The sequence below is a fragment of the Pongo abelii genome, chromosome 2 (assembly GCF_028885655.2).
Source record: "Pongo abelii isolate AG06213 chromosome 2, NHGRI_mPonAbe1-v2.0_pri, whole genome shotgun sequence".
Classification (NCBI taxonomy): domain Eukaryota; kingdom Metazoa; phylum Chordata; class Mammalia; order Primates; family Hominidae; genus Pongo; species Pongo abelii.
Genome location: NC_085928.1, coordinates 69081175 through 69107848, shown reverse-complemented (window position 1 = coordinate 69107848; position 26674 = coordinate 69081175). Strand labels below are relative to the sequence as shown.

Here is a 26674-nt window from a genome sequence, read left to right as displayed (position 1 = left end):
GCTGAGATTTTAAGCTGGGAATGTTGCCAAAGCCCTATTCTCTCCAGTGTTTCTCTCTCTATTCCTGAGGGCTTGTCCTAGTGGAGTTACTTATGATTTTTCCACCAAATAATATAGAAAAGTGCCTCTTTGCTTGCTTTGTTGGGCATGGCAGTGTCTCTTGAGCACCAGGTTTTAGGCACTGTCCGTGGGCCTTTCCAGTATGTTAAGATGTTCAGTCTTCACTAAAAGCCTGCAAGGCTAGCATTATTTGCCCCCATTTTAGAGATGAGGAAGAGTGATCCTCTGCAGCTGGGCTGCAGTGCCACACGTTGTGAGTCATGCTTTTGTTTACTGGGATTGGCACTACAGAGATCTGTAGGACAAAGGGACTTGCAATGTGGGGGAAGTGACTGGTGACCAGTGAGCATAGATGGAGAAAGTTACAAAGAGGCTGAGAGCAGGTGGTGCCTCGTGGAAAAGGCATGCAGCCAGGAAACCAGAGGGGCTCTAGAGGCTCACCCCTGGCTTTTGCCCACCCATGTCAGCCTTGGCCTCACTGGAGCCACTAGTTTGGAGAAGTGTGAGCTGGTGGCCCCCTCTCCACAGCACTCAGACCTGGGTCTGGCCAGGGCTGTCTCAGAAGACTTTGGGCTGGGAAGGGAGGTGTCATAACTTTGCCCTTCTTTTCTAGGCTGTGAATTTTTCAAGGAATATAAAGATCGGGATTACATGGCAGAAGGGCTCATATTTAACTGGAAGCAGGTACGAGCAATAACATACATCAAATTGGATCTATGTCTCTTTGTAAAGGGAGGCCAAGGAGAACAACAAGCAGTCTTTGGGGAAAATAACTCCCTCTTTCCTTTCTCCCCTGATTGTTTCTGTCTTCCTCTCCCTCTTCTCCTTGTATATAGATGTTAAATTTTCATCATTATACTTTCCTCCCCCCTTTATTTCTCTTTTGTTTAAGAGAATTTTTCAGAAACAAGATAGGAAAAGCCCTTCCCTTCTGTACTCTCTGTGTGAAAGCTGGGGGCAGCTTTCTTTGCCTTCCCCAGCCTGTAGGGGCAGGCTATGGGAAACCTGCCGGAAGCTGAACACATATTGATCTTGCATGTTTCAGCAACAGACATCAAATGTCCGACTGAAAAACTCCTACTCAGCTATAATGATCTGGTCACATTGATTTTTAAGCTGTCACTCCCAGGTAGCACAGGTATCTGGCCCAGAGAAGGCAAGCACTGCCTGTGGTAGTCACAGCCTCAGGACTGCAAGCTTCCCCATCACCTCAGCCTCTTCTGGTGGCCAACCCACATCTCACAGGAGTCTTTTTGTCCCCAGGACTACGTTGATGCCCCATTGAGCATCCCCGACTTCCTGACTCACTCTCTGAACATTGACTGGAGCCAGTATCAGGTGAGGGGCCTCACTCAAGCATTGAGGGCAGGTTAAGGGAGTGATGACCAAGGAGACTCCTGATGGCTGCCCCACAAGGCCCTCGTGTGTTTGCCTGATGGGCTGGCGTGTGCACTCAGATGCCTTTGGCCCTCTGTCCTCTCAGAAAGGAGGAATTGCATGTCTGTTCAACTATCTGCTGATTTGCTCATGTCCCAGAAAATCAAAGCTTTCTGAACGTGACTCATTCAAAGATTTGCATCCACCAGGGGGTTCTGTTTCCAGAGGACCTCATAGAGTCTGCTATTCCAGATCTGGGCTTTAGTTACTTTTACATTTTTCCTTTTAAATGTGTGTTCAGCCAGAGGAAGTACAGAGCTGCCTGACCTCATTTGATTATAGAAACATTAAAATTACTTCCACCATGCTCTTCTCCGTCACGCACACCATGGAAGGGGCCTCTAGTCTTACTGGAAACGTATCTCTACCCTTAGCCCACACAGTCTGAAGGCTGCCAGCAGCTTTGCTTGCCACTTGCTTCAGACAGAACAAGTAGTTTTGTTTTTCTGCGACCTTTCCCATGTCCTGTTCCTCTGCCTGGCTGCCACCTCTCAGCTTCATCTTGTCTGGCTGACATACTGCCCTTCAGGCTTTGGCTCGAGTGTCTGCTTCAGGAAGACTTCCCTGATCTGCCTCTTCCTTATCCCTGGCGAGTTGGATGCCTGCATCTATATTCCCATTAACCCCCTGGGCACATCCATCATGGAATTTTCCACTGAGCTGTAGTCACTGATTTAGAGATCTGCTTCCCTGAAATCCTGGAGGACAGGGACCCACAGCTTGTATATCCCAGCACAGAAACAGGCACAGAGCCTAGAACTTGAAAGACTGAGCCAGTGAGCAACAGAAAACATTCTGCCTCCCTGCTAGTTTCCCCTGTCCCCAGGTCTGGACAGCTCCCACCCAGCCTTGAGATCTCTCTTTCTTTGAAAGGCTGACCCGTCTATGTTAAGCAACTGGGTGCTCCTAGATCACCAGTGTCAGTACCCTGTTGTCCTGATAGCAGCAAGGTCCATCTTGTTTTCTCTATATATATCCAGCCCCTAATCACAAGGTTTATGCTCACAGCAACTGTTTGAGTGTATGAAGTAGGGTGATGTCAGGGTTCCCCTATGCAGGTGTTTGCAAGAGAGGGAGCATTGGGGAGGAAAGCAGACCAGTTGTTTGTTATGGTCTGGAAGCCTGGAGAAGGAACAGGTTTCGGGTACCTGTGCTGTGGTCTCATGTCCCAGGCTGTGCCTAGACAGACTGAGTAGATAAAAGAAGCGGCAGGCTTCCTTCTTTATGTGCTGCATGCAGAGGTCAAGTAGACTCTGCCCCAAGCCACCCTCTTTCTGGTCCCTTCCGGCACCATTTTTTCTCCTTATGCAGGTACAAACTGGATCTGATGAACTACTCAGCAAATGAGATGTGACAGTTCCAGGCACTGGTCCCGCCAAGGATGTTTGCCTCTTTAGGAAGGGGTCCTGTGCGTGTGAGGAGGTACTCTGCTTAGTAGATGCAGGCCCTAGATCTAGGTCCCAGCTTGCCTGGCCCTTCCTGCAAGGCTCTGTGGCCTTGAACAAATGACCTCACTTCCCCCTGAAAATGGTGTTGGCAGTACCTATTTCAGAGTTGTGCCAGGCTCAAATATGATCACTGCTTGAAAGGGACTCCTGAACTGAAATACCAGACAGATTGTAATGATAATTATGAAGAGGCTGCTAGTTAGCTAATTCAGGGAAGTGAATACTGATAAACTTCCAGGCGTGAAGGCAGCAGGGCTGGAGTGTAGCAGCAGGCAGGCGCCTCCCAAGAGGCCACCTCTTCGGTGTTGCTCGACCTGTTTGTCTCATTGGGGCTCCTAGCATCCTCTTCCTTGGCTGGGTGTGGGCTCTGCCCTTTCTAACCGCAAAGCCCTGGGGTGCCGGTACCCTGTTCCTTTTCACCATCTCCCCAGGTGATCTCATCCATTGTCCACACCATGAGCCCAAGGCCAGGCCTCTCTGATCCATACCTGCATCACCTTTCACACATGTCCCTTCAGGCGGCCCCTCAGACTCAAGCTGTCCAGAATAGAGTTGGCCATGGCCCACCATTTACCCAGATGCTCACACCTGAAACTCGAGTTCTTTGCTCCCACCACATCCATCACCAGCTCCCATCGGTTCTCTAGTCTCTGCCCCTGGTGCAACTGCAATCCTTCTTGCCCTCGTCTCCCGTGCAGTGCCTAGCTCAGGCCACCACTGTCTCAGTGCATCTCACAGCTGAACATGGGGCCTCACTGAGGAGTAACTAGAAATGAAGTGCTCAGATAGCAAGCACTAAAATGATAGAGCAGGGCCATCATTGTCACCCCTGCCTTAAAACCTACCACTGACTTGCCATTTTCCTCAGAATACAATGCAAGAACTTGTACATGGCCTACCCAGCTCCATGCAGTCTGGTCTTGCCTGTTCTTGTGACCAGCTGATCTTCCTGCAGCCCCACTGGCCTCCCTTCAGCTCCTTAAGAAGGCAGCCCATGGCCGGGCACGGTGGCTCATGCCTGTAATCCCAGCACTTTAGGAGGCCAAGGCGGGCGGATCACGAGGGCAGGAGATCGAGACCATCCTGGTTAACACGGTGAAACCCGATCTCTACTAAAAAATTAGCCGGGTGTGGTGGTGGGCGCCTGTAGTCCCAGCTACTCGGGAGACTGAGGCAGGAGAATGGCGTGAACCTGGGAGGCGGAGCTTGCAGTGAGCCGAGATCGTGCTGCTACACTCCAGCCTGGGCGACAGGGCGAGACTCCGTCTCAAAAAAAAAAAAAAAAAAAAGGCAGCCCTCTCCAGGTTCGCACATGCTGTTTTCTCTGCCAGAAACACGTGTCTCCTTTCTCTGTTGCTTTTGCTGTCTCATGTCATCACCTCTGAGAAGCCTTCTCTGATGTCCCTACAGATCAAGCTTGGCTCTCCAGTCACATGGTTGCACAGCATCCTAGAGGTCTCCTTTTAGTTGCACACCTGCAGTGGTTAGCTTTGTCTTCCCTCTCCCATGACTCCATGATTGCTGAGGTCATATTCACCCTTGTGTGCCTGGTGCCAGGCCCTTCAGGAGGCATGCAGTGTGAGGCTCACTGAATGAATGAATGAATGAATGATAGGAGCAGTTGTGGCAGGACACATGTGTCTTGCTGCCCTCCATGTAACCGAATTGAATTCCATAGAGGTATGCCCCTTCTTTCTGTGTCCTAAGACCCCTCCCTGGGGCTGCTGTCTCTCAGGCACTCAGCATTGCCCCAGCTATGAACAAGCAGCAAAGAACATTCTGCAATGACCTCCTAGTCCCTGAGCACTAAGCCTTAGAGATGCCAAAGCAGCCTCTGCCCTCGTGGGGATTAGACTAGGAAAAGAGGCAACAACGTAACCATCACCTACATTACAGTTTTCACCAGTGGTCACAGAAACCCCAAAGAGAAGATAATTGGGCTGGGCCTTTGAAGGATGAATAGGAGTTTGCCAACCAGGAGAAAGAGTACTCTAGGCATAGAAACATAAGCAGAGGCATGGCATTCAGCTCAGCTCCCAGAGACTTTTTCATGAAGCACATAGGATGAGAGTCAGGCACGAGCCTAGTTTTTTTTTTTTTTAGCATATCTCCTCGGTCCTCACTTTGAGCAGTTCCCTCAGACTTCTGCTTCTTACTCTGGTGTTATAGGAAGAGTACCTACAGTGATTAAGAATGTGGACTTTGGAGTCTGGCAGGGCTGGATTTATCCTTCAGCTCAGCCGTGTGACCTTGGGCCTCTACCAGCCCAGCCCTCCCCAGCCTGTAGCTCCTGCCCCAGCCCTGGGAACTTGCTGCCCCTCTCTGATGGTCAGCATCTCCTCCAGACAGCTGTCATGGTGGCTGGCATTCCGCAGCTTTCTTGTCCTCGGCGGGGCCTGCCCTCCCCGGCTGCTGCAGTCTTCCCCCAGCCCACCTGACGCTCACCGGGCTTGGTGCAGTGCAGCTCTTACCTCCCTCTCCTGCTTTTCCTTGCCCTGTGAGAATCACTGCTCCATTGGCAATGGTGTGTCTGACACGTTGAGCCAGATGAGTTGAGAGACCCCTTGTGCAGCTGCTGATAATGACTTTATTAGCACAGCACTATAGCACCTGTCTCTGGAGTCACTAAAAGTGGGTCAGAACTCTCCAGGGGCGTGGGAGGGTCAGGTAAATGAGCTTGTTTTAAATTCCTGGGAAAGCCACTCCAATTACAGGTGCCGTGTTCCCCCTCCCCCTGGGAAGTGCTGTCTTGCTGGCATGCGTCACCCTCTCTGCACAGCCCCAGAACACTGCTAAGCAATTGTATCTTAAGAGAACAGAGGCTGCCCCAGCTAGGGAAAAGGGTGCCGTAAAACTGGGTCAGGCCCTTCCATGGAGTTCCAGGTTCTGAGTGGGCTGTTTCTTAGAGGGTCTGGACTAGACCTTGCACTTGGGCTAGAACAGAGGTTCTCATCTCTTTAAGGCTTTTGCTTAATTTTCCGTCTCCCACCTCATGGGCCTCCTTTTTTAAAGACTTTCCCTGCCAGACAGACTCCATTTATTATTCATCAAAAGGTAGTATGCAGTAAATAGCAATAAAAAGCAAATGAAGCATGTTTGAAAAGGTTGATGTTTTAGTTTCTGTGATGTGATGGCAAATGAAGGAATGAATCTTTATGTGGCCATTTGGAGACATTGGCCATAGCCTCAGGGCTCTTCATTTACCTTTACTGACTTCCTGGACAGCCACACCAGGAGCCCAGCACTTAGAGGACCCTAATGTGGGCCAGGGGCTTTGGGTCACCCTGGCCTCAGCATCCCTTTCTGTTCCTCACTCTCACATTGGGTCAGACCCCCCGCCCGAGTAGGGGGTCCACAGGCTGAGGGGTAGAGGGAGAGGTGGTAGGAGCTGCTGGAGATGGAACATGAATGTCCCAGATTATCTGGGATTCAAAACCTGTGGTCTGTAACCAAGGACCTTGTGTAGTTGTTGCCCCAGAATAACTCTTGGCATTTTATTTTTTAAATACTTTAAATTCTAAATGTGAGTTAGTGTCCATTTCTTCTCACTTTTCTCCAACAGTGTTGGGATCTGGTGCAACAAACACAAAACTACCTGAAGCTGCTGCTTTCCTTAGTTAACAGTGATGGTGAGTCTGTCTCCTCCAGAGCCCTCGAGCCACTGCACCCTTGGGGAGTTCCCAGTTCATTCTGCCTCAACTGTATGTTTGTTGGAGTCGCACACCTAACTTTTGTGCTGGGGAGAGGGATTTGGGGAGTTCCTAGAATCCCAGAGGCTGGGTGGGATTTGTCCATTGGTGGCTTTATTTCATGTCCTCAGAATCCTGGAAAACAAAATTAAGAACTCATTACCATCTCTGCCGTGCACAGGGTATTTTCACACTGGCTCAGCATTGCACATCAGCATTGTGTGTGGGGCCAGGATGGGCCTCTCATTCAGAAAGATGAGGCATGAGATGAGAGAATCAATCCGGGCTGCTCAGCGGATGCACACAGCCTGTAGAGGCCCTGTTCTCCAGAGTCCTCCACCCAGTTTGGCTGTTTTGATTGGATGGGCCTGGCTTGCTCAATGTCTCTAGGGCAGACGGACTCTAAATCCCTGGTAGCAATCAGGACTTCTGTAGGAGTTGCACTTGCTCAAACAAGTGGAAATGCATTGGCTTATGGAACCAAGAAGGCCCAAGAACAGAGCCAGGTGAACATCATAAAGAATCTTTCTCTGTTTCTCAAAACCATTGTCTTGGCCTCATGGCTGGCAGCCATTCCAGACCTGTCTCCCACCATCTTAGTTCCCCCAGTGGAGACTGCCTCAGTCTCTGGAGTTCCAGTAAAAGTCTGAGCTCATGCTCATTGGCCCAGTTTGGGTTAAGTGCCCATCCTTGAACTAGTCGCTGGAGGGAGAGTTCCCACAAAGTCACATGCCAGCCCCTGGAGCCAGGCACTGGTTCTCTAGCTGGGGGCAGTATCACCCCTCAAAGCACTTCTGGAAACGTGTGTCTGGCATGTTGGGTGCTGCAGAAACTAGAAGGTGGGGAAGGTAGTACTAGCATGTGGTTGGAGTTGGCCAGGGATAGTCAATGTCCTGTAATTCATGCAGCCCTGCACACTGAAAAATTGCCCACTCCCGCTACCCCCCAAAAAAATACTTGTAGTGCCCTCTGAGAAACTGGGTAGGGATGTCAGCCCTGCCTAAATGACCTGGGCAGAGTGGACTGTGCAGGCTGCACTGTGTCCCCAGAAGTACACTGAGAACTATAGCCAGAAGGAAGAAAGGAGGCTACAAAGCCAGACGCCTGCCACTGACCCCTTTCTGGGACTAGGCTGGAGAAGAGCAGTGGGGAGGCCACTGGGGAAGACAGAAGCTGGTGGGGCCTGCCTCCCTCCACCAGGCCAGGGTAGTGGTACTTCCTGCTTATCGGCCCATGTCTGGTTCTCTCCTGGGCATCCTCTCCTGTGGTTCCTGAGTAGATGACAGCGGGCTGCTGGTACACTGTATCTCAGGCTGGGATCGGACCCCCCTCTTCATCTCCCTCCTGCGCCTTTCCTTGTGGGCTGTGAGTATGAATCGGCCCCTGCCAAGCTCTGCTCTTTGGGTGTGTTAGGATTGTCTCCAGACAGAGGTTGGGGCAGGGGATGCCATCGGTCAGAGCAGATGTGTTTAACCCTGTCCTTCGGGGTGTTCATCAGCCTGCGTTGTCACTGGGTCTGCTTATGGTTCAGCTCCTGGGGACGAGAAGAGGGCTCTGTTACATCTCCTGTGGTCTCTTCCAGGATGGGCTCATCCACACGTCGCTGAAGCCCGCTGAGATCCTCTACCTCACTGTGGCCTATGACTGGTTCCTCTTCGGGTAAGCCTTTGCAGGAGTTGGGTTTTGGGGCCTTAGTAACAGTTTCTATATGTGAGTTGTGTGGTGGCTCCCTTGACAGGGGTTGGAGGTAAGGATAATTCCACCCCTCGAGAAGGACCGAAGCTGCTGATCAGGCCCCACCTGCCACTCTGGTGCCAGTGACACAGTCTGTGTCTGGTGACCCTGTCTTCTTGGTCTTGTCATCTTGGTGCTGCTGACTTTGCCTCTCCACCCTCCTTTTTTCAGGCACATGTTGGTAGATCGGCTCAGCAAAGGGGAGGAGGTGAGTATACCACCTACGACTTGTGGGCACAGCTCAGCACTGAAAGAGGGGCAGGGGGTGGCCTGTCTGAGTTCCACGTTTTAGGGGCAGCTCCTTGCCCCAGGTGTGCAGGGATATGGCCCCCTGCGTCTCAGGACAAGCACCAGCACAGTAGCTTTGTGTTCTGGGCCTCGCGGGCCTGTGCTGTGGAGAGAATACAAGCCCACACGTCGGGGTGAGCAGTTACGTGATGGCCTTGGCTGCCTGTGATCTTCGCTCTCACAGGCCACTCATTTTGTCTGCTCAGCTCTGGAACCATCTTACAAGTCCTTTCTGTGCCCCTCGTCTCTGCAGCTAAAATGCAGCAGCACTTCTCTTCCCCACCCTCCCGTCACACCCTTCAGTCACTTTTCAATGTCAGGGCGCCCGGCAGCAGGGTCCTTCCCCTGATGGTTGCCTCCAGGTCCCCTTTCCTCTGGACCTGCTCTTCCTTCCTCTTCCCATGTGCTCAGCACTCTCTCCCCCATGCCTGTCGCCTTTTCTGCGCCCCCATCCTGTCGGCCACTCTCCGCAGGCCTTACCTGTTAGTGCCTGTTTTCCTTGCATGCAGATCTGGAGTCAGCCCTGAGTGTGCTCCCTAGTTGGCCCCCTTACTGCCTGGGTGACCTTGGGTGATATGCTTCACCTTGAGTCTCCTGGTGTCAAGCGTGAGAGAATGAGTTCAGACGCCCAGCATGGAAGCTGTCCCACAGTGCCAGCTCCTTCTCTTTGGCCCCCACTCCCCCATTTTCCCAAAGTGTGTTTCTCATCTTTCTCACCCTCGTGAGGCTGCTTCCTTCCTGGGCATCTTATCTCGCGCCTCCTCCTTTTGTTCCTCCGTCTCAGCTGCTCCTCTCCCCTTCCAAATCTCTTCTTCTGAACACTTATCGCGTCTGCCAGGGCTGTAGAGCTCTAAGCCTGTTCCTCAGAGGCCTCTGTGAACTCCCTTTGGTTCACGGTGACTTTGGTATTGAAATCAGTGCTTCAAGAAGCCTCTTTGTAGCCTCTCATTTTGGGACTTTCCCAGAGCTCTGGGACATTCTACCCTCCCTGTATTCTCCCTTCCCCCACAAAGCAGACCAGATTTGCCTGCAGAGGGTGGGGCTGAACCAAGTAGTGTCTGAGTTTGAGCCCTTGGCATCTCTCCATGTAGACAAGAGGCTCTCCTCAGCTGCAGGTTCATCTTCAGGACCTTTCTGTTCCCTCCCCAGACAGTCCAGACACTGATGGGTCCAAAGCAAAAAAACCCCAGGCCTATTAGTTAAACATGATTGTGTCGTCTCCCCACTTCACCTTGGAGGTTCGAGGAACATATTAGCATATTAGCATATTAAAGACTGCAAAGTCTGTAGTGAAAACACCTGTTTAATCTTAAGTAACACAACATTTTCATACTGACCCGACCTGGCCAACCCTCTCCTTGTGGGGGGCAGCTCCTTGCCTGGGCACACAGAGATAAGAAACTGACAGGGCTCGTGGGATGCCAAGTGGGGATTTCTCTGAGAGAGGGGCTCATGGGCCAGGCCTTTGGGAATCACCACAGAAATGGAAGCCTGGTGTGTGCTTCCTGGAGGCCCCTGAGCTAGGCACTGGCTGGAAGGGAGAAGATAATTTGCTCATGGAGGTGGGGATGTGGCTGGAGTCAGGAGCCTCCTGCCTGTGCCCACCTCAAGCTTAAGACCCGACCCTCATAGCTCCTCAGCAAGGGAGGCTCTAGGCCAGACAGCGGCTGCCCACACCCCCAGTTCTGAACCAGTATTTTGGGACGCCTCCCCTAAAAAATGTGATTCATTTCCCTTCCATTATGTTCCTGCTTTGTCCATTATTCTCCCTGCGCCCAAGTCATCTCTCCCGCAGCTGTCCTTCCCTGTTAGCATCTCTCCCTGGGAATCTTAGAAGAGGGGAGAGGGTACCATTTCACTTTATCCTTTTTAACCACTTGAGAACACACATGTTGAATTTGATGATGGTTTGAAAAATCACTGGCCTGGCCAGGCGTGGTGGCTCACACCTGTAATCCCAGCATTTTGGGAGGCCGAGGCGGGTGGGTCACGAGGTCAGGATATCGAGACCATCCTGGCTAACACGGTGAAACCCTGTCTCTCTAATAAAAATGCAAACAATGAACTGGGCGTGGTGGCGGGCACCTGTAGTCCCAGCTACTCGGGAGGCTGAGGCAGGAGAGTGGCATGAATCCAGGAGGCTGAGCTTGCAGTGAGCCAAGATCACACCATTGCACTCCAGCCTGGGTGACAGAGCGAGACTCCGTCTCAAATAAAAAAAAAAAATCGCTGGCTTAACCCTGGCAGTCCCAGGAAGGAAATCCCTTCCTGCCTTGCCCCAGCCCAAGTGCATCTGCCAGGCCCTTCCAAGGCCTCTGTACCACCCACACCATTTATGGACCAGAACCCCCACAGAGTCCCACAGCAGGGCCGCTCTCCAGCAGGAGCCTTGACGTGAGTGGCTGGCTGCCCTCCCCTGGAAGTTCTGCCTCCTTGGTTCTTCTCATTGTGCATTGCTCTTTGGTTTCTCCTTTAGATTTTCTTCTTCTGCTTCAATTTTTTGAAGCATATTACCTCCGAGGAGTTCTCTGCGCTGAAGACCCAGAGGTAAGTGGAGGCCTGCACGTGTCATGCTGGGCCAGGGCACTCTGAGAAGGGCTGCTCCCCGGGAGGCAGAGGCTGGCCACCTCATTCCCGCCCTGCCTCCCTGCTTGTTGGGCTTGTGCTCCCTTCTGCCTTCGCTCTGAGGCCAGGGTAGGGGTCTCTGCTGAAGGCCACTGGTGAAGAGGCTCTTCTGCAGGGAAGGCCATGTTGGGGTCAGCTTGGAGTCACACTAGCAGACAGGCTTTGGGACAGACGAGTGGTCTCTGATGACCAAGAGAACAGGTATGTTGCTGCAGAGAGAAGCCAGCCCAGGAGTAGGAGGACTCTTAACTCCCAGTGCGCCCAAGCTGACTCTTGTCCTCCATGGCCTACAGCAGAAAGTGTGGCTGAACACTGCAGCCCCCTACAAAAGGGCAGAAGGCTGCTTCCGGCCTGGGAAATGCAAGAGTCTTGGCTGGCAACTGCCTTAGGACTCCTGTAAGAGTTGGGGTCTAGCCTGAGTTGGTTTGCCTTCCTAATCTGAGCTACAAGCATGTTGGGCCAGACTTGAACGCTCAGGGCACAAGCTGATGAGGAGGATGCAGACCTTGCTGGCCTCAGAAATCTGCCCCTGTGTGTTGGACAGAGCCTTGCAGCGTGGGTCCCAGAAGTGGCCCTGGTGTCTTATAACACTCCCTAGGCTAGGACCCGTCTCCACAAGTTGCCAGTGAATTGAGCTGCTTTCCACGACAGGCAGGATTGGGAACAGGGGACACAATAAGACCCCAGATAGATCTGGAATTTACTGCTCCGGCTTCCGTTTTTAGGAGGAAGAGTTTGCCAGCCCGGGATGGAGGCTTCACTCTGGAAGACATCTGCATGCTGAGTGAGTCCTGGGCCCCAACAGACTTCCCTTCCTCCATGCATCTTCCCGAGTACAGATCATACAGATCAGGCAGGAACTGTTTGTGCTACGAGGTTTTTTTTTTTTTTTTTTTTTTCTTCCCAGTTATGTGGTATAGAAAAGGTGGGGGACCAGTAGTGGGAGAAGGTAACACGCTGACTGATGGCACTGGCTGCTTTTAGGACGAAAGGACCGTGGCAGCACCACCAGCCTTGGCAGCGACTTCTCCCTGGTCATGGAGAGTTCCCCAGGAGCCACTGGGAGCTTCACCTATGAGGCCGTGGAGCTGGTCCCAGCAGGAGCACCGACTCAGGCAGCTTGGTAAGGGGCCAGACTGGGACCAGGGTCACTCACAGCTGTGGCCCAGGGCCATCAGCACCAGGGAGCCAGGCTGGAGCCCCAGGAACAAAGGGGGCCCCCAACAGAAGAGCTGAGAGGATAGCTCCGTGCTCCTGCTGTCTTTACTGGGCCTCAGAAGCCAACCATCTGGTTGGTGTAGGGCACTGCCTGTGGTGGCCCAGGAACATAAAGGGCTAGGGCTCCCTGTGGGACAGAGAAGCAGCTGGGCAGGGTAGGGCAGGGGGCTGGGGAGGCTGGTATTGGAGGAGCTCCATTGTATCATTTGTCGGGGAGATAGGGAGCCATTTTGGAAAAAGAAAACCAAAAAGGTGGGTGTAAGATGATAGGGAATTGGGAACTTGAGGGTCAGCTCCTTTGAGAAATCTCATGAAATTGAGACCCTGATGACTTTCACCCTGGACATATGGCTCAAGATGTTGCATAACAAAGTCCTGAGTGGTGGCTCATATTTATAATCCCAGCACTTTGGGAGGCCAAGGCAGGAGGATCACTTGAGCCCAGGAGTTCGAGATCAGTCTGGGCAACATAATGAGACCCCGTCTTTTAGGGAAAAAAAAAAAAAAAAAAAAGATTTTGCATAACATATGGAGGTGGGCAGTGACTGAAGAGTGAGGAATCATTTTCTAGCACATACTTCAAGACCAGTAGGCTGGTGTGATTTGGATGCCACAGGCCCTCCATAAAGACCCAGCCCTGCTGCCCATGGCCCTGAACTGGAGAGAGTGCTAATGTTTGCCCACTCTCATGTGATGTTTTCCCAGTGGAAGTAAAGCCTAGGCCTGAAATTCAGTAAGGGTGGGCAGAGGGCTTTGCCTGCAGTGGCCCCCGGCTCACAGCCCTGCTCCTTCCACTGCAGGAGGAAGAGCCACTCATCCTCTCCACAGAGTGTCCTCTGGAACCGGCCACAACCCTCAGAGGACCGCTTGCCTTCCCATCAGGGGCTGGCAGAAGCCAGGTCTTCCAGCTCCTCTTCCTCAAACCATTCTGATAACTTTTTCAGGATGGGTAGCAGTCCCCTGGAGGTCCCCAAACCCAGGTGAGGAGCTCCAAAGCCCTTGCTGTTGGAAGTGCCTAGCTTTACCCCTTAATAAGACTGGAGGGTCGGGGGCCAGCACCTGAGCTAGGGTTTCAAGATGGGGTTCCTAAGCTTGCAGGCCCAGTATTTGGAGGATGGGTTAGTGTTTGGTAATAAAGCAAGGGCTGATTTGTAGAGTGGTTTGAGACTTCTTCCTCGAACCCTAGCAGAATGCAGGGGAACCCAGAAGTGCCGTGGCTGTTATGTGATAGGTGGAGAATAGGGACTGCCTCCACTTGTTACCTTTGGCAAATCCCAACCTCCTAGGCGCACCTCCCATTGTGATTAAAGAGACAGATATAGATTCTGAGTCCCTTCTGGCTCTCACATCTCAAGTCTGAATTGGTGGGGCAGTGAGAACAGTGTTAGGGAGCTGAGCTACATGTGTGTGGCTGGGACAAACGATGGTGACTGCACACCTGGAAAGGGAGCAGCTCAGCCAGGATGGCCATGCCAGGGCCGTGGCTGAAGGGCGCTGCAGGAATGGTGCTTCCTGGGTGAGTTTAAAGCTGAGCACGGGCCAGAGGCTAGGATTGAGGGCTGGTCTGGCACTTGGGGAAAGCATTTCCTACCACTTTCATACTCCCATCGAAAGAATCCTGTGAATTGCTTTGCGTTCTAAAGTTTTGAGAATGTCTAGCCTTTCTGGAGTGAATAAAGCAGTGTGGGACTTCAGGCCCTTAGTGAATTCCAGGGAAAAAGGGGCATTTAGAAGACTGGGCATGAGCTTTGGCGTCCATCCCAGATTCAAGTCAAGCTCTGCCACATCATGTCCATGTGATTTTCAGACTCAGTTTAGTCCTTGGTAGTAATAGGTCTGTTAAGAAGAAAAACATTCTGAAACTTCTGGAACCTTCCTCCCATCACCTCTCTATGATTGTTCCCTCTGGGCAAAAACAGGCAATGAAGGAAGATGGGGAAGAATATCCTCTGCACGTAGGCAGAGCAGATAAGCGGGAGGTGAGTGGGCGTTGCAGACTGCACTGCCCACAGGGGCCCTGTGTGCTCACCCCTGGGTGAACTCTTCAGCTCAAAACACTGCCTGAGTGCTGGAGCTGAGCCTGTGAAACCACTGCCACACGCCGTCTGGCCCCATGGGAGGTGTGGTGGAAGTGGTGGGGCAGAGACGGGGCCAGACAGACAAGCCCATGTGCCGGTGCCCCGTCACATCCTCTGTGTGCATGCCTGCTGCCGCACCACCCTTGTCTGCACCCAGCTGTCCTCAGGGCCACTCTGGGACTGCAGTGGCACTGTGTGACCCTCACTGTTCTAGGCTGTGGCTCTAGGTCATGGTTCCTGCCCCCTTTTCTGCCTGTCCAGCATTGCTGAACAATTAGGGAGGAAACCAGAAGGTTCCTCTTGTCCTCTGGATCCTGCCTCAGTCTTAACTGCCCAGACTGCAGTGAGCTCCCAAGCTGAGGCAGCACCCCATCACCCGTTACCACACCCTAGCTCTCCATCTCCTGCCTGCCAAAAGATCCCACTTTCCAATCCTGTGATAGTGTTCCCCAGTCTCACAGGTGACTTTCTGCTTGCAGGGCGTGTCTCAGGCTCTTGTAGCCAGTTCAGGATGGCCACCAAGGCCCCCTTTTGGGAGGCTGAGGAGAATTGGGGTTGTCCTCCTGACCTCAGAGCCCTGCACACGGGGGCTTGGCCAAGCTTGGGATAGGATAGCTGGACCGAGATGGGTGCAAGGCTTTGAAAGGTGTGGGGTGGGCGGCTGTGAGGTGTTTGATCCTTCTGCTGGTCTGTTTGGGGGATGCCTGTCTGGAGCCAGGCTTCTTCTGACTTGGATGCCTATTGGTCAGAGGTTTTGAAAGTCTAGATTATTCAAATTTGGAGCATTCTAATTATGTATTTCCATTACCATTAAAATCAATTTAGTGTCTTATCTTAAAGTGCCTAAGGGATCCTGTCATTAGCTTCCCTGCCTCTTAGGTAACAATAGCCAATCAGGTCTTTAATGTGGTAGGAGAAGCTGTATGGAAAGAAACCTTTTAGTGAAGCTGTCTGTGACAGCCAAAATTCTCTTAATGTGAATTCTTTGGGTTTTTATACACTCCAAATTCTACAGGCATCTCTCTTTTAAAGCAGGATTCCCCTATGGAATGAATCTGTGAAGCTTTGTTCAAAGTAAATAGTAGGTATGAATCAGGTTGGGAAGAAAGTTCTGTGGGGTGCCAATTCTTACTAACCCCCAGCCCACAGCCCTTAATGGCAAGCCTGGTGGTTTTCAATCATTGTTAGCTGTTGCAGCAGCTTCTGATTAAGTTGCATTTCTGGACCATTGGTAAATCTCTCATCAGCAACAGGGTTGAGGGCTGATACGGGCCAGGACCAATGCTCTGAGCTCACATGCCTCCCCCAGCTCTGGTTAGCAGGTCGCTCCACCTTGCATGGTCTTGGCCTCCGCTCTGGAGTCACACATCCTTTAGGATTAGGGGGGTTGCTAGCACAGCATTGTCCATGCCCAAGGAGGGATGGTGCCACCACTGAGCCCAGCTTGAAGCCAGGCTACCTGAAGAGCAGATGAAGTTTGCTGAGGGATGCCCAGCAGCCTGGTTGAATAGCTGAGTATCAACACAGGGACCAACCTCTGCTGCCCAGTTAGCTACTCTTCCCCCAGCCACCACCACCTGCTAACTAGTCTTTGAGCAACGAGCTCTGTCTTAGGCTGTCTGCTTGTGGGTGGGAGCAGGGTAAGTTTAGATTAGGTGACAGCCAGATGCCCTCAGAGTCCAGGATTCTATATCTTAGCTCAAGTATTAACTGTGTGTGACTTCATGACATGTCACTTGATGACTTTGGGTTTCCATTTTCTTATCTGTGTAATCAGAGGCTTAGGTAACTCCAAGGTCCTTCCTAGCTGTATACCTTCAAACCTTCTGTATCAGCCTTGTCAGATGTTTTCAAATGCAAGTAACAAAACACATTTCAAACTGGCTGAAACAATAAAGGAAACACATTTACAGTCAGCCCTCCATATCTGCAGTTTCCACATCCATGATCAGCCAACCAGATTGAAAACATTCAAGATAAGATAAACAATAGAAAGTAATACAGATATGAACATGCAGTATAACAACCATGTACAGAGCATTGACATTGTATCAGATAATCTAGAGATGATTTAAAGCATATGGGAGGATATGCATAGGTTATATGCAAATACAAGTGACTCTTGAACAATGCAGGGATTAGGGCTGTCCCCCAGCCATGCAGTTGAAATCTGTGTATAACTCTGACTCCCCAAAAACTACAGATAGCCTGCTGTTGACTAGAAGCCTTACCAATAACATAAAGTCAGTTAACACATATTTTGTATATCTATTATATACTGCATTCTTAGGTAAGCTAGAGAAAAAATGTTAAGAAAATCATAAGGAAGGGAAACTATATTTCCTGTGTGTTCAGTAGAAGTGGATCATAATAAAGGTCTTCATGCTGAGGAAAAAATGGAGGGAGGGGCTGTCTTGCTGTGTAGGGCAGCAGAGGCAGGAGATAATCTGCATATGAGTGGACCCATGCAGTTCATGCATGTGTTCAAGGATCAGCTGTGCTACTACATTTTATGTAAGGGACTTGAGCATGCAAGGACTTGGTATTGGTGGGGTGGTAAGTGAGTGGTGATCCTGGAACCAATCCCCTGCAGACAAAAAGGAGTAACAAGGAACAACTGTACATGGAAAAGCCTAGTGGAAAATCAGTCTTCAGGTGCAGCCTGATCAAGGTTCCAGCTCTGTTTCCCCGTGGTTTGTTCCTGTTGCCTCCTTCTGCATGTTAGCTTTGTTCTCTGGCCAGCTTCCCTAATGGTGGCAAAATGGCTGACAGCCCCTCCCAGGATGACACGCTGCTTCCTTTCTCACATCCAGGGGTCACATGGGAGCCTCTTTTTTCAGTTATAGGTAGAAGCTGTGTGCTTTACTCCTGTTGGAGGTTACGTGGTGGTCCATGAACCAATTTCTGAGTCGCCCACCCCTTATCAGGAAGAAAGATGAGTATATTATCAGCAAGGGCTTTGGTCAGACCTGGGTTTCAGTCGTAGCTTTGCAGTCCTAGCTGTCTGACTTGGAAAAATCACTTCCCTTCTGAGCTCAGTTATTTTATCCTGTTTTTAAAGGGGGAAAAATGATTCAGGCCCCTGTAAGTTTGGGTTAAAATGAAATAATGGGTTGGACATGGTGGCTCATGCCTGTAATCCAGCACTTTGGGAGGCCAAGGTCAGAGAATCGTTTGAACCCAGGAATTCAAGACTAGGCTGAGCACCATAGTGAGACCCTGCCAATACAAAAGATAGATTAGATAGATTGGATGGATGGATGGATGGATGGATGCATTGGGATGGACTGGGATGGATGGAGTAAATACTCATAGTAGATACCTTTTCACGAATGCTCAGTAAACTGTAGCTGTGGTTAAGGACTTGGCCTTATCAGTCATTTGTCTTGAGAGCCTGTAGGCTCTGTCATGGCACTAGGCAGCTGCGTAAAAGGCCAGGCCCCCATCCCGACCTGTGTATTCTTGCCTGGGTTGAGCCAGCTCGGTTTGTGTGAGTATTCTTGTACCCCCTTCCAGAAAGGACTAGCTAAAAGACACCTGCTCTGAGTTGGCCATCAGCAGGGCATCTGGGGAGTTGGGAGCTAGTAGGAACTGCAGCTCTGGGTGCTGTGAAGAGGGCCCTGAGCCACATCCAACTAAGGAAGTGAAATGTTGCTGAGCTCCCACCCTCCTAGACAGAGGTCTGAGCCGCTGGGATATGGACAGGTGACCTCTGAAGTGTTGTCAGCTCCGCCACCATCCGGTTTGAGGGTTGCTTGGTCCCATGTTCTCTCCAGTCCTGTAGTGGGAGAGCAGAGGGGGTGGAGCTTGGACCCCTCTGTTTGCTGCTCAGGGCAAAAGACTTTGGGCTCTTGTTGAAGCTGGTTAAGTGACCTGTGTTCTTAAGACTGACTGGAAGGCTTTTCCTCCCTTCTCAGTATGTGGGCACAGGTCCTTATTCCCGGTGACATGACGCACTGTAGGTGTCCCCGGCAGCCAGCTAATCCATGGTGGTATTTGTGAACACCTTCCTGCTTAGCGTGGCCCTTTGCTCTCAACCCCAGGAGCTGAATGGTCACTTTGTAGCCCTTCCTTTGACAAAGGCCTCACATGGGAAGACTCCTTTGTAGCCAGTGTGCTCACTCTTGAAAAATCCCAGAGTCTGCAGAAGATGGCTGCTTGCTGAGAGATGCTTCTGTCCCCTGGGATCACACACACTGCTGCTGTCTGTGCTGCCTAATCCATCCGACAGCTGCTGCAAGTGCAGTTCTTGGCCGGTGTTACCTGCTGAGACATGGGGGAAGTAAAGGGAAGTGACAAGCCCAGGGGACCTGGAATCCTTGAGGGGAGCCAGTCAGTAACTCCATCCCATTGGTCATGTTTCCCTTGCCAGTGTTACTCTTTGGCTCTTGGGGAGTGGTTTTGGGGCCTGAGAAACTTCCCCATGCTCCCAGCCCCAGCTGTGCCTCATCCTAGTCAGCATCCCTTCCATTCCCTCAACATTCTGGTTTTTAGCTGTTGTTTACCCACAAGTTGCTAAAACTAGAAAAGATTCTACCCTGCAGCTTGAACAATAGGTGAGATTTGTGGAGCTAGGATGCGCCTCGGGGCTGTGCCGGCTGAAGGCCTGGTGTGACCTGGAGGAGGCACAGGGCAGGCTGCTCCTGGGGAGCTGTCTCTTTGACTTACAGACTGCCTGAGCCCAAGTTTCTCCATCTAGAAACAAGGAAGCCCTGCTCTGTCAGGCCCTAGGGGCTTCCGTCAGGTGACAGACCATATCCCGTTCTCATCCCTAATGCTGCCATCACGCACCTTCTAGAGTTTAGCAGGAATGATGAATGTGACAAGTCTGTATGTTGTAGGGGGTTCCGATTTATGGCAGCCTTAACATAGAAAACCATCTGTTTTCCCTGGTCCCAAGGTGGTTCTGTTTCAGGACAAATGTGCAATCGTTCTTGGTTTTAAAAATCTCTTCTCAGCCGGGCGCAGTGGCTCACGCCTGTAATCCCAGCACTTTGGGAGGCCGAGGCAGGCGGATCACCAGAGATCAGGAGTTCAAGACCAGCCTGGCCGACATGGTGAAACCCTATCTCTACTAAAAATACACACAAAAAAATTAGCCGGGCATGGTGGCGGGCATCTGTAATCCCAGCTACTTGAGATTACAGTTGGGAGGCTGAGGAGGAGAATTGCTTGAACCCAGGAGGCAGAGGCTACAGTGAGTCGAGATCACGCCACTGCACTCCAGCCTGGGCGACAAGAGTGGGGAAAAACAAAAACAGAAACCTCTTCTCACACTCCCTAGCTGTGATACCTCAGGGAAGTGTCTTCACCCGTCTTACAGATGGGGATGGTTAAGGATTGCCAGAGTTGCAGTGCCTGGCCAGCTGCACTCCAGTGGCAGCTGCTTGGGGATAAGACTAGCACAGTGACCAGTCGGGCTGTCACCTCAGACTAGGAGCCCTTGACATCAGCCAGCTGGGGGACCCAAGGCCAGTGAACATTTTTCTCCACGCCCAATCCCTGCTCTTCATTCCTGTTTCTGGATCCCTACTGGAACACCTCCTGCTGTTCTTGGATGAAAGAATAAAGGGTCAAGCATCAAAGATGATGTCCTTCTGGGGACTGGGACCTGGGGTAGCAGGTGGAAGGGCCTTGTTTGATGTCTCCCTGTTGCCTCCCCCACCCACACTGGCTGGACTACTGCCCAGGACAGAAGAGGGGGGTTGGCTGTGAGTGGGAAGGAGGTGGAAGCAGTAGATTCCCAGCACAACTTTCTTCCTCCCACCCCCCAAACCTCCATCTGAAGAAGGCCTGATGAAACTGTCAGGCTGCCTGCCTGATTCATCCCTTCCCTCTGGGCATAGCCACCGAGTCTGCTGGGCTGATGCTTCTGAATACAAACTATGGCACCTGGAAGGCACTGCAGAGAAAGGGGGGACCTCAGGGCTCCCATTCCATCACTCTTCAGTCTAGGTCATACCCTCCACAATCCCCAAGAGGCCCGTACTGTCTGTTCTGATGGGACTCCTGGGTTCTGTGTTGCCCACCCTGCAAATCTGCATGCCAGCAAGCATGGGTGACCCGGCTGGCTGCTGGGTCACCTTCATTTGGGTGCTAGCCTTGCTGCCTTCATTTGGTGCTGTTGAGATTGTCCTTGCCGTGTTCACTCCCAGCGCAGGCATGCCCTGGCCCCAGGCTGTGGCTCCGATTCACTCTTACTGCCATGCTTTGTTCTCATTTTTTGCTTCCACAGTAAGTCTGCACAAAATAGTGTCCTCACAGCTGAGCTTACCTGGTGATCTATTCTTTTTTCTCGGTCACTACTTGTCCAGCTTTTTTTTTTTAGACTTTTGGAGACAGTGATTGACAACAGAACCTAGCAGCCAGGGCCACGCTAGTCCCCCAGCCCCCTCCAGAGCCTGTGTCAGGCATATGACTGACTGCATCCTCTCCCCTCTCTCTCCTCTCTGCCCCAGATCAGTGGACCATCCCCTGCCCGGATCCTCTCTCTCCACAGACTATGGCAGCTGGCAGATGGTAACGGGCTGTGGCAGTATTCAGGAACGGGCTGTCCTGCACACAGACTCCTCTCTCCCTTTCAGCTTCCCGGATGAGCTCCCTAACAGTTGTCTGTAAGTGTCTTGCTTGAGAAGGCAGGATGCTCCCCTGCCCCTGTGAAAAGCTGGTGAGCAGTCAGGAGTGCTGGGTAGGAATGAGGCAGAGGCTAGCACTCAGGAGCTGGCCTGGCCTCCTGCCCTCCCCTCTCTCAGCTGCTGGACCTGAGGTATGAAGGAGGCCTGTGGCTGGTCAGGAAGGGCACTGGTTTGTGTGTTCACTCTGCAGCCTCTTAAAACCCATCCACTGGTGTCTCAGGTGCACCCAAAGGGAAAGCTGCTGGACTGTAACTATAGAAGATTCTATTTCTGTATAAGCCTTTGCCTGACATGAGAATCGTTTGAAGGCAGAACAGTGGGATAGTGAAGGTAGGTGTATGGTGGAGGCCAGAGCCAGAGTGGTGCTGGGTTAGCCCGAAGCTTTGCTCCTGAGCAGAATCTAGAGTTACTTGCCGTCTCTACCCGCCTTGTCTTCTGTTTTTGCCTCTGGGCAGGAATAAGAATTGGATGGGGATTCTAGATTCCACACCTACAAAACCCTGAGTTTCCAGCCCTTAACAGTGTGTCCACCTGACTGGAGCAGCTGCCTCTGGGGAAACCAGCTGCCCCTGGCCTGTTCTGCCGCTTCATGGATGTCAGGCAGGAGAAAGCCTCTGGTGGCCGGGGGAGCAAGCCTTGCAAGCTCCTCAGCTGTGGTGCCTGAGGGCCTCTCAGCAAGCCTTCCATACCGTGGGCTGGATGAATGGCACATGCTGGGGCCTCACTGCCAGCACCGCAATCCAGCTCATCCCCCCACCCCTGTGGGCGGGTTGGAGGCAAGGTGCCTTGGGGAGTTGGGAAGGGAAAGGGGGCCCTGGATCCTAGCTGAGGGCAGTCAGGAGCCAGTCAGACCTTGAAATTCCAGGATGGCACAGGTCCTGGCCCTGCAGCTGTGAAGTCACCAAAGAGCTTCTGAGGTCACTGTGCCTGGCACAGCCTCCTCTGCAGCCAGCCCCTAGGCTAGAAACAAGATCTTAGATTTTTGAAGGCTTAAAAAAAAAAAAAACTGCAGGCCGGGCGTGGTGGCTCACACCTGTAATCCCAGCACTTTGGGAGGCCGAGGTGGGTGGATCACCTAAGGTTGGGAATTCGAGACCAACCTGACCAAATGGAGAAACCCTGTCTCTACTAAAAATACAAAATTAGCTGGGCGAGGTGGTGCATGCCTATTAGTAATCCCAGCTACTCAGGAGGCTGAGGCAGGAGAATCGCTTGAACCTGGGAAGCGGAGGTTGCCGTGAGCCGAGATCGTGCCATTGCACTCCAGCCTGGGCAACAAGAGCGAAACCCCCTCTCAAAAAAAAAAAAAAAAAATTGCACCTTTCTGTAGAGACTTCCTACTCCAGCCCCATTTGCCCAAGAGCCATCTCTGAAGGAAGCACAGATATCCCTGCTTGATAGCACCCCTCACTTACCTGGGGTTAGCCACTGAAACAGGCAACTCCAGCCCCAGATCACCCATCCTAGAACCTATAATTTAGGCCCCAGGCAGCACTCTGCTAGCCAACCCTTTAGTTCTGGGAGGTTCTCAGAGGAGGGCTGGATTCCGTATGATCTCAAGCCCTGCAAGACTGTGGGATGCGGTCAGAGTTGATTCCTGTGAAGCCATGCAGCATGTGGGTTCAGCACTTGGGCTTTGTTATCAGAAAAACTTAAGGCCAAATCCTAGCTGCTCTGTTCACCAGCTGTATCTTCAAGTGTCAGCCTTGCCTTTTCTGAGCCTGTTAGCTCATCTCTCAAGAAGGAATGGCACTGTAGTACCTCCCTTGCCTGGTGTGTGTCCTTAAATGGGTCACATAGCCTCTCCTGTTTTCTCGTCTCTCAGTAGGTGGTGGTCTCTGTTCCTTCCACCTCTCAGAAATGGGCAGCCGTGGCGGGGGGGTGGGGCAGGGCAGTGAGAATGCTCATGTATGGATCTTTGGATGTTCCCTGTGAGTGTAAACTATGGGTCTGTTTCTCCCTCGTATGCTATAAGGAGAAGCTAAGGCAAGCATGCATGGCCTTTGGCCTGTGTGAAATTAGAAAGTAAAAAGATCTCAGGCCATGCTTCTCCCCCAGTTGCCAGGAGAGACTTCAGGATTGTTGATGGTAGTACAGGAATCCAGTCTCAGTTCCATGTTCTTAGTGCTGCTGCAGGAGTGATTTTACTTTTCTTTGCCCCAGAGCCTACTGCTTCCATCTCTCATGTTTCATTCCCACCGATATGCTTTCCCTAGAGTCCTGTCTATCTCCCCCCATACTTACCTCAGGACTGTCATTTATCCTCAGACATCCCTCTGCTCCCACAAGCCCTGGGTACAAGTCAGTGAGCCTTTGGGATTGGGTTCACTTCAGCTGCCTCTGACAGCTTTCCAGGGAGGGACTGTCCAGGGATTGGTTTCTTGGGGGCAGATTTGGAGCAAGATTAGTAGGCATGGCTGGTCTTAGTATTTAGGTGTATGGGAATGTGAGGGCTCTTCTCGTGCTCTTCTTGTGTAAGTCTGTGACCCCTAGAGAGGGCCTTCCAGGGACCCATTGGGGGAACACCATGTGAGTACCTGAACTTTGAGTCCAGAGTCCACGGGCCTCTTCTATTAAAGGCCCTTGGGGATGTCACACAGCCTCAATGTGGAGTCACGCTTTGATAAGCCTGAGTTGTGTGCACTTGTTTCCCTTCTTGACTTGTAATTTCAGGGTAAGGAAAGAAGAGGGGCTTTCATTCTTTTTTTTTTTTAGACACAGTCTCACTCTGTTGCCCAGGCTGGAGTGCAGTGGCTCAATCTGGCTCACTGTAACCTATGCCTCCCGGGATCAAGCGATTCTCCTGCCTTCAGCCTCCCAAGTAGCTGGGATTACAGGCACATGCCACCATGTCCAGTGAATTTTTATATTTTCAGTAGAGACAGGGTTTTGCTATGCTGGCCAAGCTAGTCTCGAACTCCTGACCTGCCTCAGCTTCCCAAAGTGCTGCAATTACAGGCGTTGAGCCACCACGCCCGGCCAAGGCTGAGGACTTTCAACAGCTGCAGCCTGCTGCCAGATTTCATGGGCCTCCTTACTGTTAGGTATAAGACTTCATGCCTCAGCTTGCTCTTCCTGAGGAGTGGAAGCAGAGAGCTACTGGGGCAAATTCCCTCCTGCTTAGCTACCCTCCTTCCCAGTGATCGAAAAGATAGTTATTTTCACAACAGGTCAGGTCAGGCCAGGCACAGTTGCTCACGCCTGTAATCCCAGTACTGTGGGAGGCCAAGGCAGGTGGATCAGTTGAGTCCAGGAGTTTGAGACCAGCCTGGGCAACAGGGTAAAACCTCATCATGGTGGCATGTGCCTGTAGTCCCAGCTACTTGAGGGGCTGAGGTGGGAGGATGGCTTGAGCCTGGGAGGTTGAGGCTACAGTGAGCGCTGATTGTGTCACTGCACTCCAGCCTGGGCAATAGAGTGAGACCTTGTCTCAAGAAAAAAAAAAGAAAGGTTAGTGTCCCAGTAAAAGCTCCTGCTCTAGGTGGGAACAGTAGCCTGAGGGCTTAGAGGAATGGTTTAAGGGAAAACAGGGCCAGATATTTGGGGCCTGAACCACAAGGATAGCATGGCCGTAGGACAGACACTGGCCTTGTACAGTCAGAAGCACAAGGACAGGTGGTATGGAGGGAGGATGAGGATACTGGGTCCTGTCCCAGGGTAATGTCTTTGTTCTTTCTCTTTCCCTCCCCATAGGCTTGCAGCCCTGAGTGATCGAGAGACTCGGCTGCAGGAGGTGCGCTCAGCCTTCTTGGCTGCGTACAGCAGCACAGTGGGGCTTCGGGCAGTAGCCCCCAGTCCTTCCGGTGCCATCGGGGGCCTGCTGGAGCAGTTTGCCCGTGGTGTCGGACTCCGGGGCATCAGCAGCAATGCCTTGTGAAGAAGCCAGCCCATGACAGTTTCCTGCTCCTCTCTCAGCTGAGCCCTTAGCAGAATCAAAGCCATGCCTGGCCGAAGGGGTACTTCCAGGTCAGGGGAAATTTCAGTCCCCCATCTCCATCATGTATATGGCAGCCCCAAAGCTGAGCAAGGCCAAAGACAGGGTTTTCTAACCCCCAGCCTCTTGACTGGTGACCACCACCCGTTCTTGTCACTGTCTCCCACCCACCCCATCTTTGCTGGGATTCCCATCAACTCAGAACTGTGTGGGGTTTCCCTGGGGCCTTGTGGAAGCGATGACTTCACAAAGACCCTACCTCTCAATTCTTGTTTCTGGGGAGGAGGGATCACCTGCACTGAGAATGAGGCAGTTTGACACGGATCACAAAATAAAATCAAAGTCTTTTTGAATAGCCACTCCTGTGTCCTCATTTGGTTATGGTCTTTTTGGAGCTATTAGGAAGGTTCTCGTTGCTCCTCCTTGTGCTGGCCAAGGGGTGTTGCAGTGGAGGGCAGGTGAAACAGGAAGAGAACTGGTGACAGGTACACCTCTCCACTCATGAGCCATGGCAGTCCCTGCAGTGGGGACAATACTCAAGACTGTTGAGAGTAGTGGTTCTCGGGCCTAAGCAGGTCCTAGTCACCTAGGGAGCCTCATTAGCTGTGCACATTCCCAGGGCTGCCTGAGCTTTAGCCTTAGGGTTGCTAAGGAAGTTGCCTGGGAATTAGGAGCTGGAGGATCTTCATTTTTTTCAGATTTTTTGAGATGGAGTCTCACTGTCACCCAAGCTGGAGTGCAATGGCACAATCTTGGCTCACTGCAACCCCTGCCTCCTGGGTTCAAGCGATCCTCCTACCTCAGTCTCCTGAGTAGCTATGTGAACGTGCCACCATCCCCAGCTAATTTTTGTATTTTTAGTAGAGTTGGGGTTTCACCATGTTGGCCAGGCCAGACTCAAACTGAGCTCAAGTGATCTGCCTGCCTCGGCCTCCTAAAGTGCTGGGATTACAGGCATGAGCCACCACACCCGACCAGGATCTTCATCTTTAACAAGTTCTGTAGGCAGCAGGGTCCTGGTACAGGTGACCTGCAGCCCCTACCTTGAGCCCTGCCTATGGAGGAGAGACTGGCTTCTGAAGCTTTGGAGATAGCAATTGGTATGCATGTGTGGTGGGGGAGAGCCTGGCTGACCACCACCCTCTTCTACAGCGTGACCTACAGTAGATTGTGTCATGAGAGTGTGTCCACATCTGTAACGCCATGAAAGTCGTGAGGGTTAAAAGGCATGGGCAGACAGCTTTGCACAGTGCTCAACAGCCACCATTTACTGTCATCAGTGTGAATACCCAGAGGACAAATCATAAATACCAGTGAATGTTTATTGAGCACTTGCTGTGTGCTAAGTGCTTTCCTTGGGTTATCTCAGTAAAATTTTACAGCACCTAAAGTAGCTGCTGTTAAGGTCCTTTCTAACGGCTTTTCACGGTTGAGCCACAGAGATGTTGAGTAACTTGTCCAAGGTCACACAGCTAATAAGAGATGTACTTTTCCTATTCAGAGACCTAGGCAGGCTGGCAGTGGGAAA

The 26674-nt window shown here is 51.7% G+C and overlaps 1 protein-coding gene across 10 annotated transcripts in view; it reads left to right on the top strand.

Moving 5' to 3' along the window:
• Positions 1-25505, top strand: part of MTMR14 (myotubularin related protein 14) — a 52872-nt gene extending 27367 nt beyond the window's left edge. For 3 of the 10 annotated variants that reach the window (XM_054551812.2, XM_024244730.3, XM_063721919.1), the window contains 12 exons: positions 674-744; positions 1324-1398; positions 6508-6574; positions 7914-7999; positions 8217-8293; positions 8540-8576; positions 11133-11203; positions 12007-12065; positions 12266-12404; positions 13300-13479; positions 21036-21191; positions 24906-25505. In XM_054551812.2, the coding sequence (XP_054407787.1) occupies positions 674-744; positions 1324-1398; positions 6508-6574; positions 7914-7999; positions 8217-8293; positions 8540-8576; positions 11133-11203; positions 12007-12065; positions 12266-12404; positions 13300-13479; positions 21036-21191; positions 24906-25089 (1202 nt within the window). In that variant the 3' untranslated portion in view covers positions 25090-25505. Of the gene's footprint in view, positions 1-673; positions 745-1323; positions 1399-6507; positions 6575-7913; positions 8000-8216; positions 8294-8539; positions 8577-11132; positions 11204-12006; positions 12066-12265; positions 12405-13299; positions 13480-21035; positions 21192-24905 lie in introns of those variants that run through there. The other 7 variants (XM_024244731.3, XM_054551813.2, XM_063721920.1 and 4 more) reach the window with 3 other exon arrangements.
• Positions 25506-26674: the final 1169 nt, after the last annotated feature.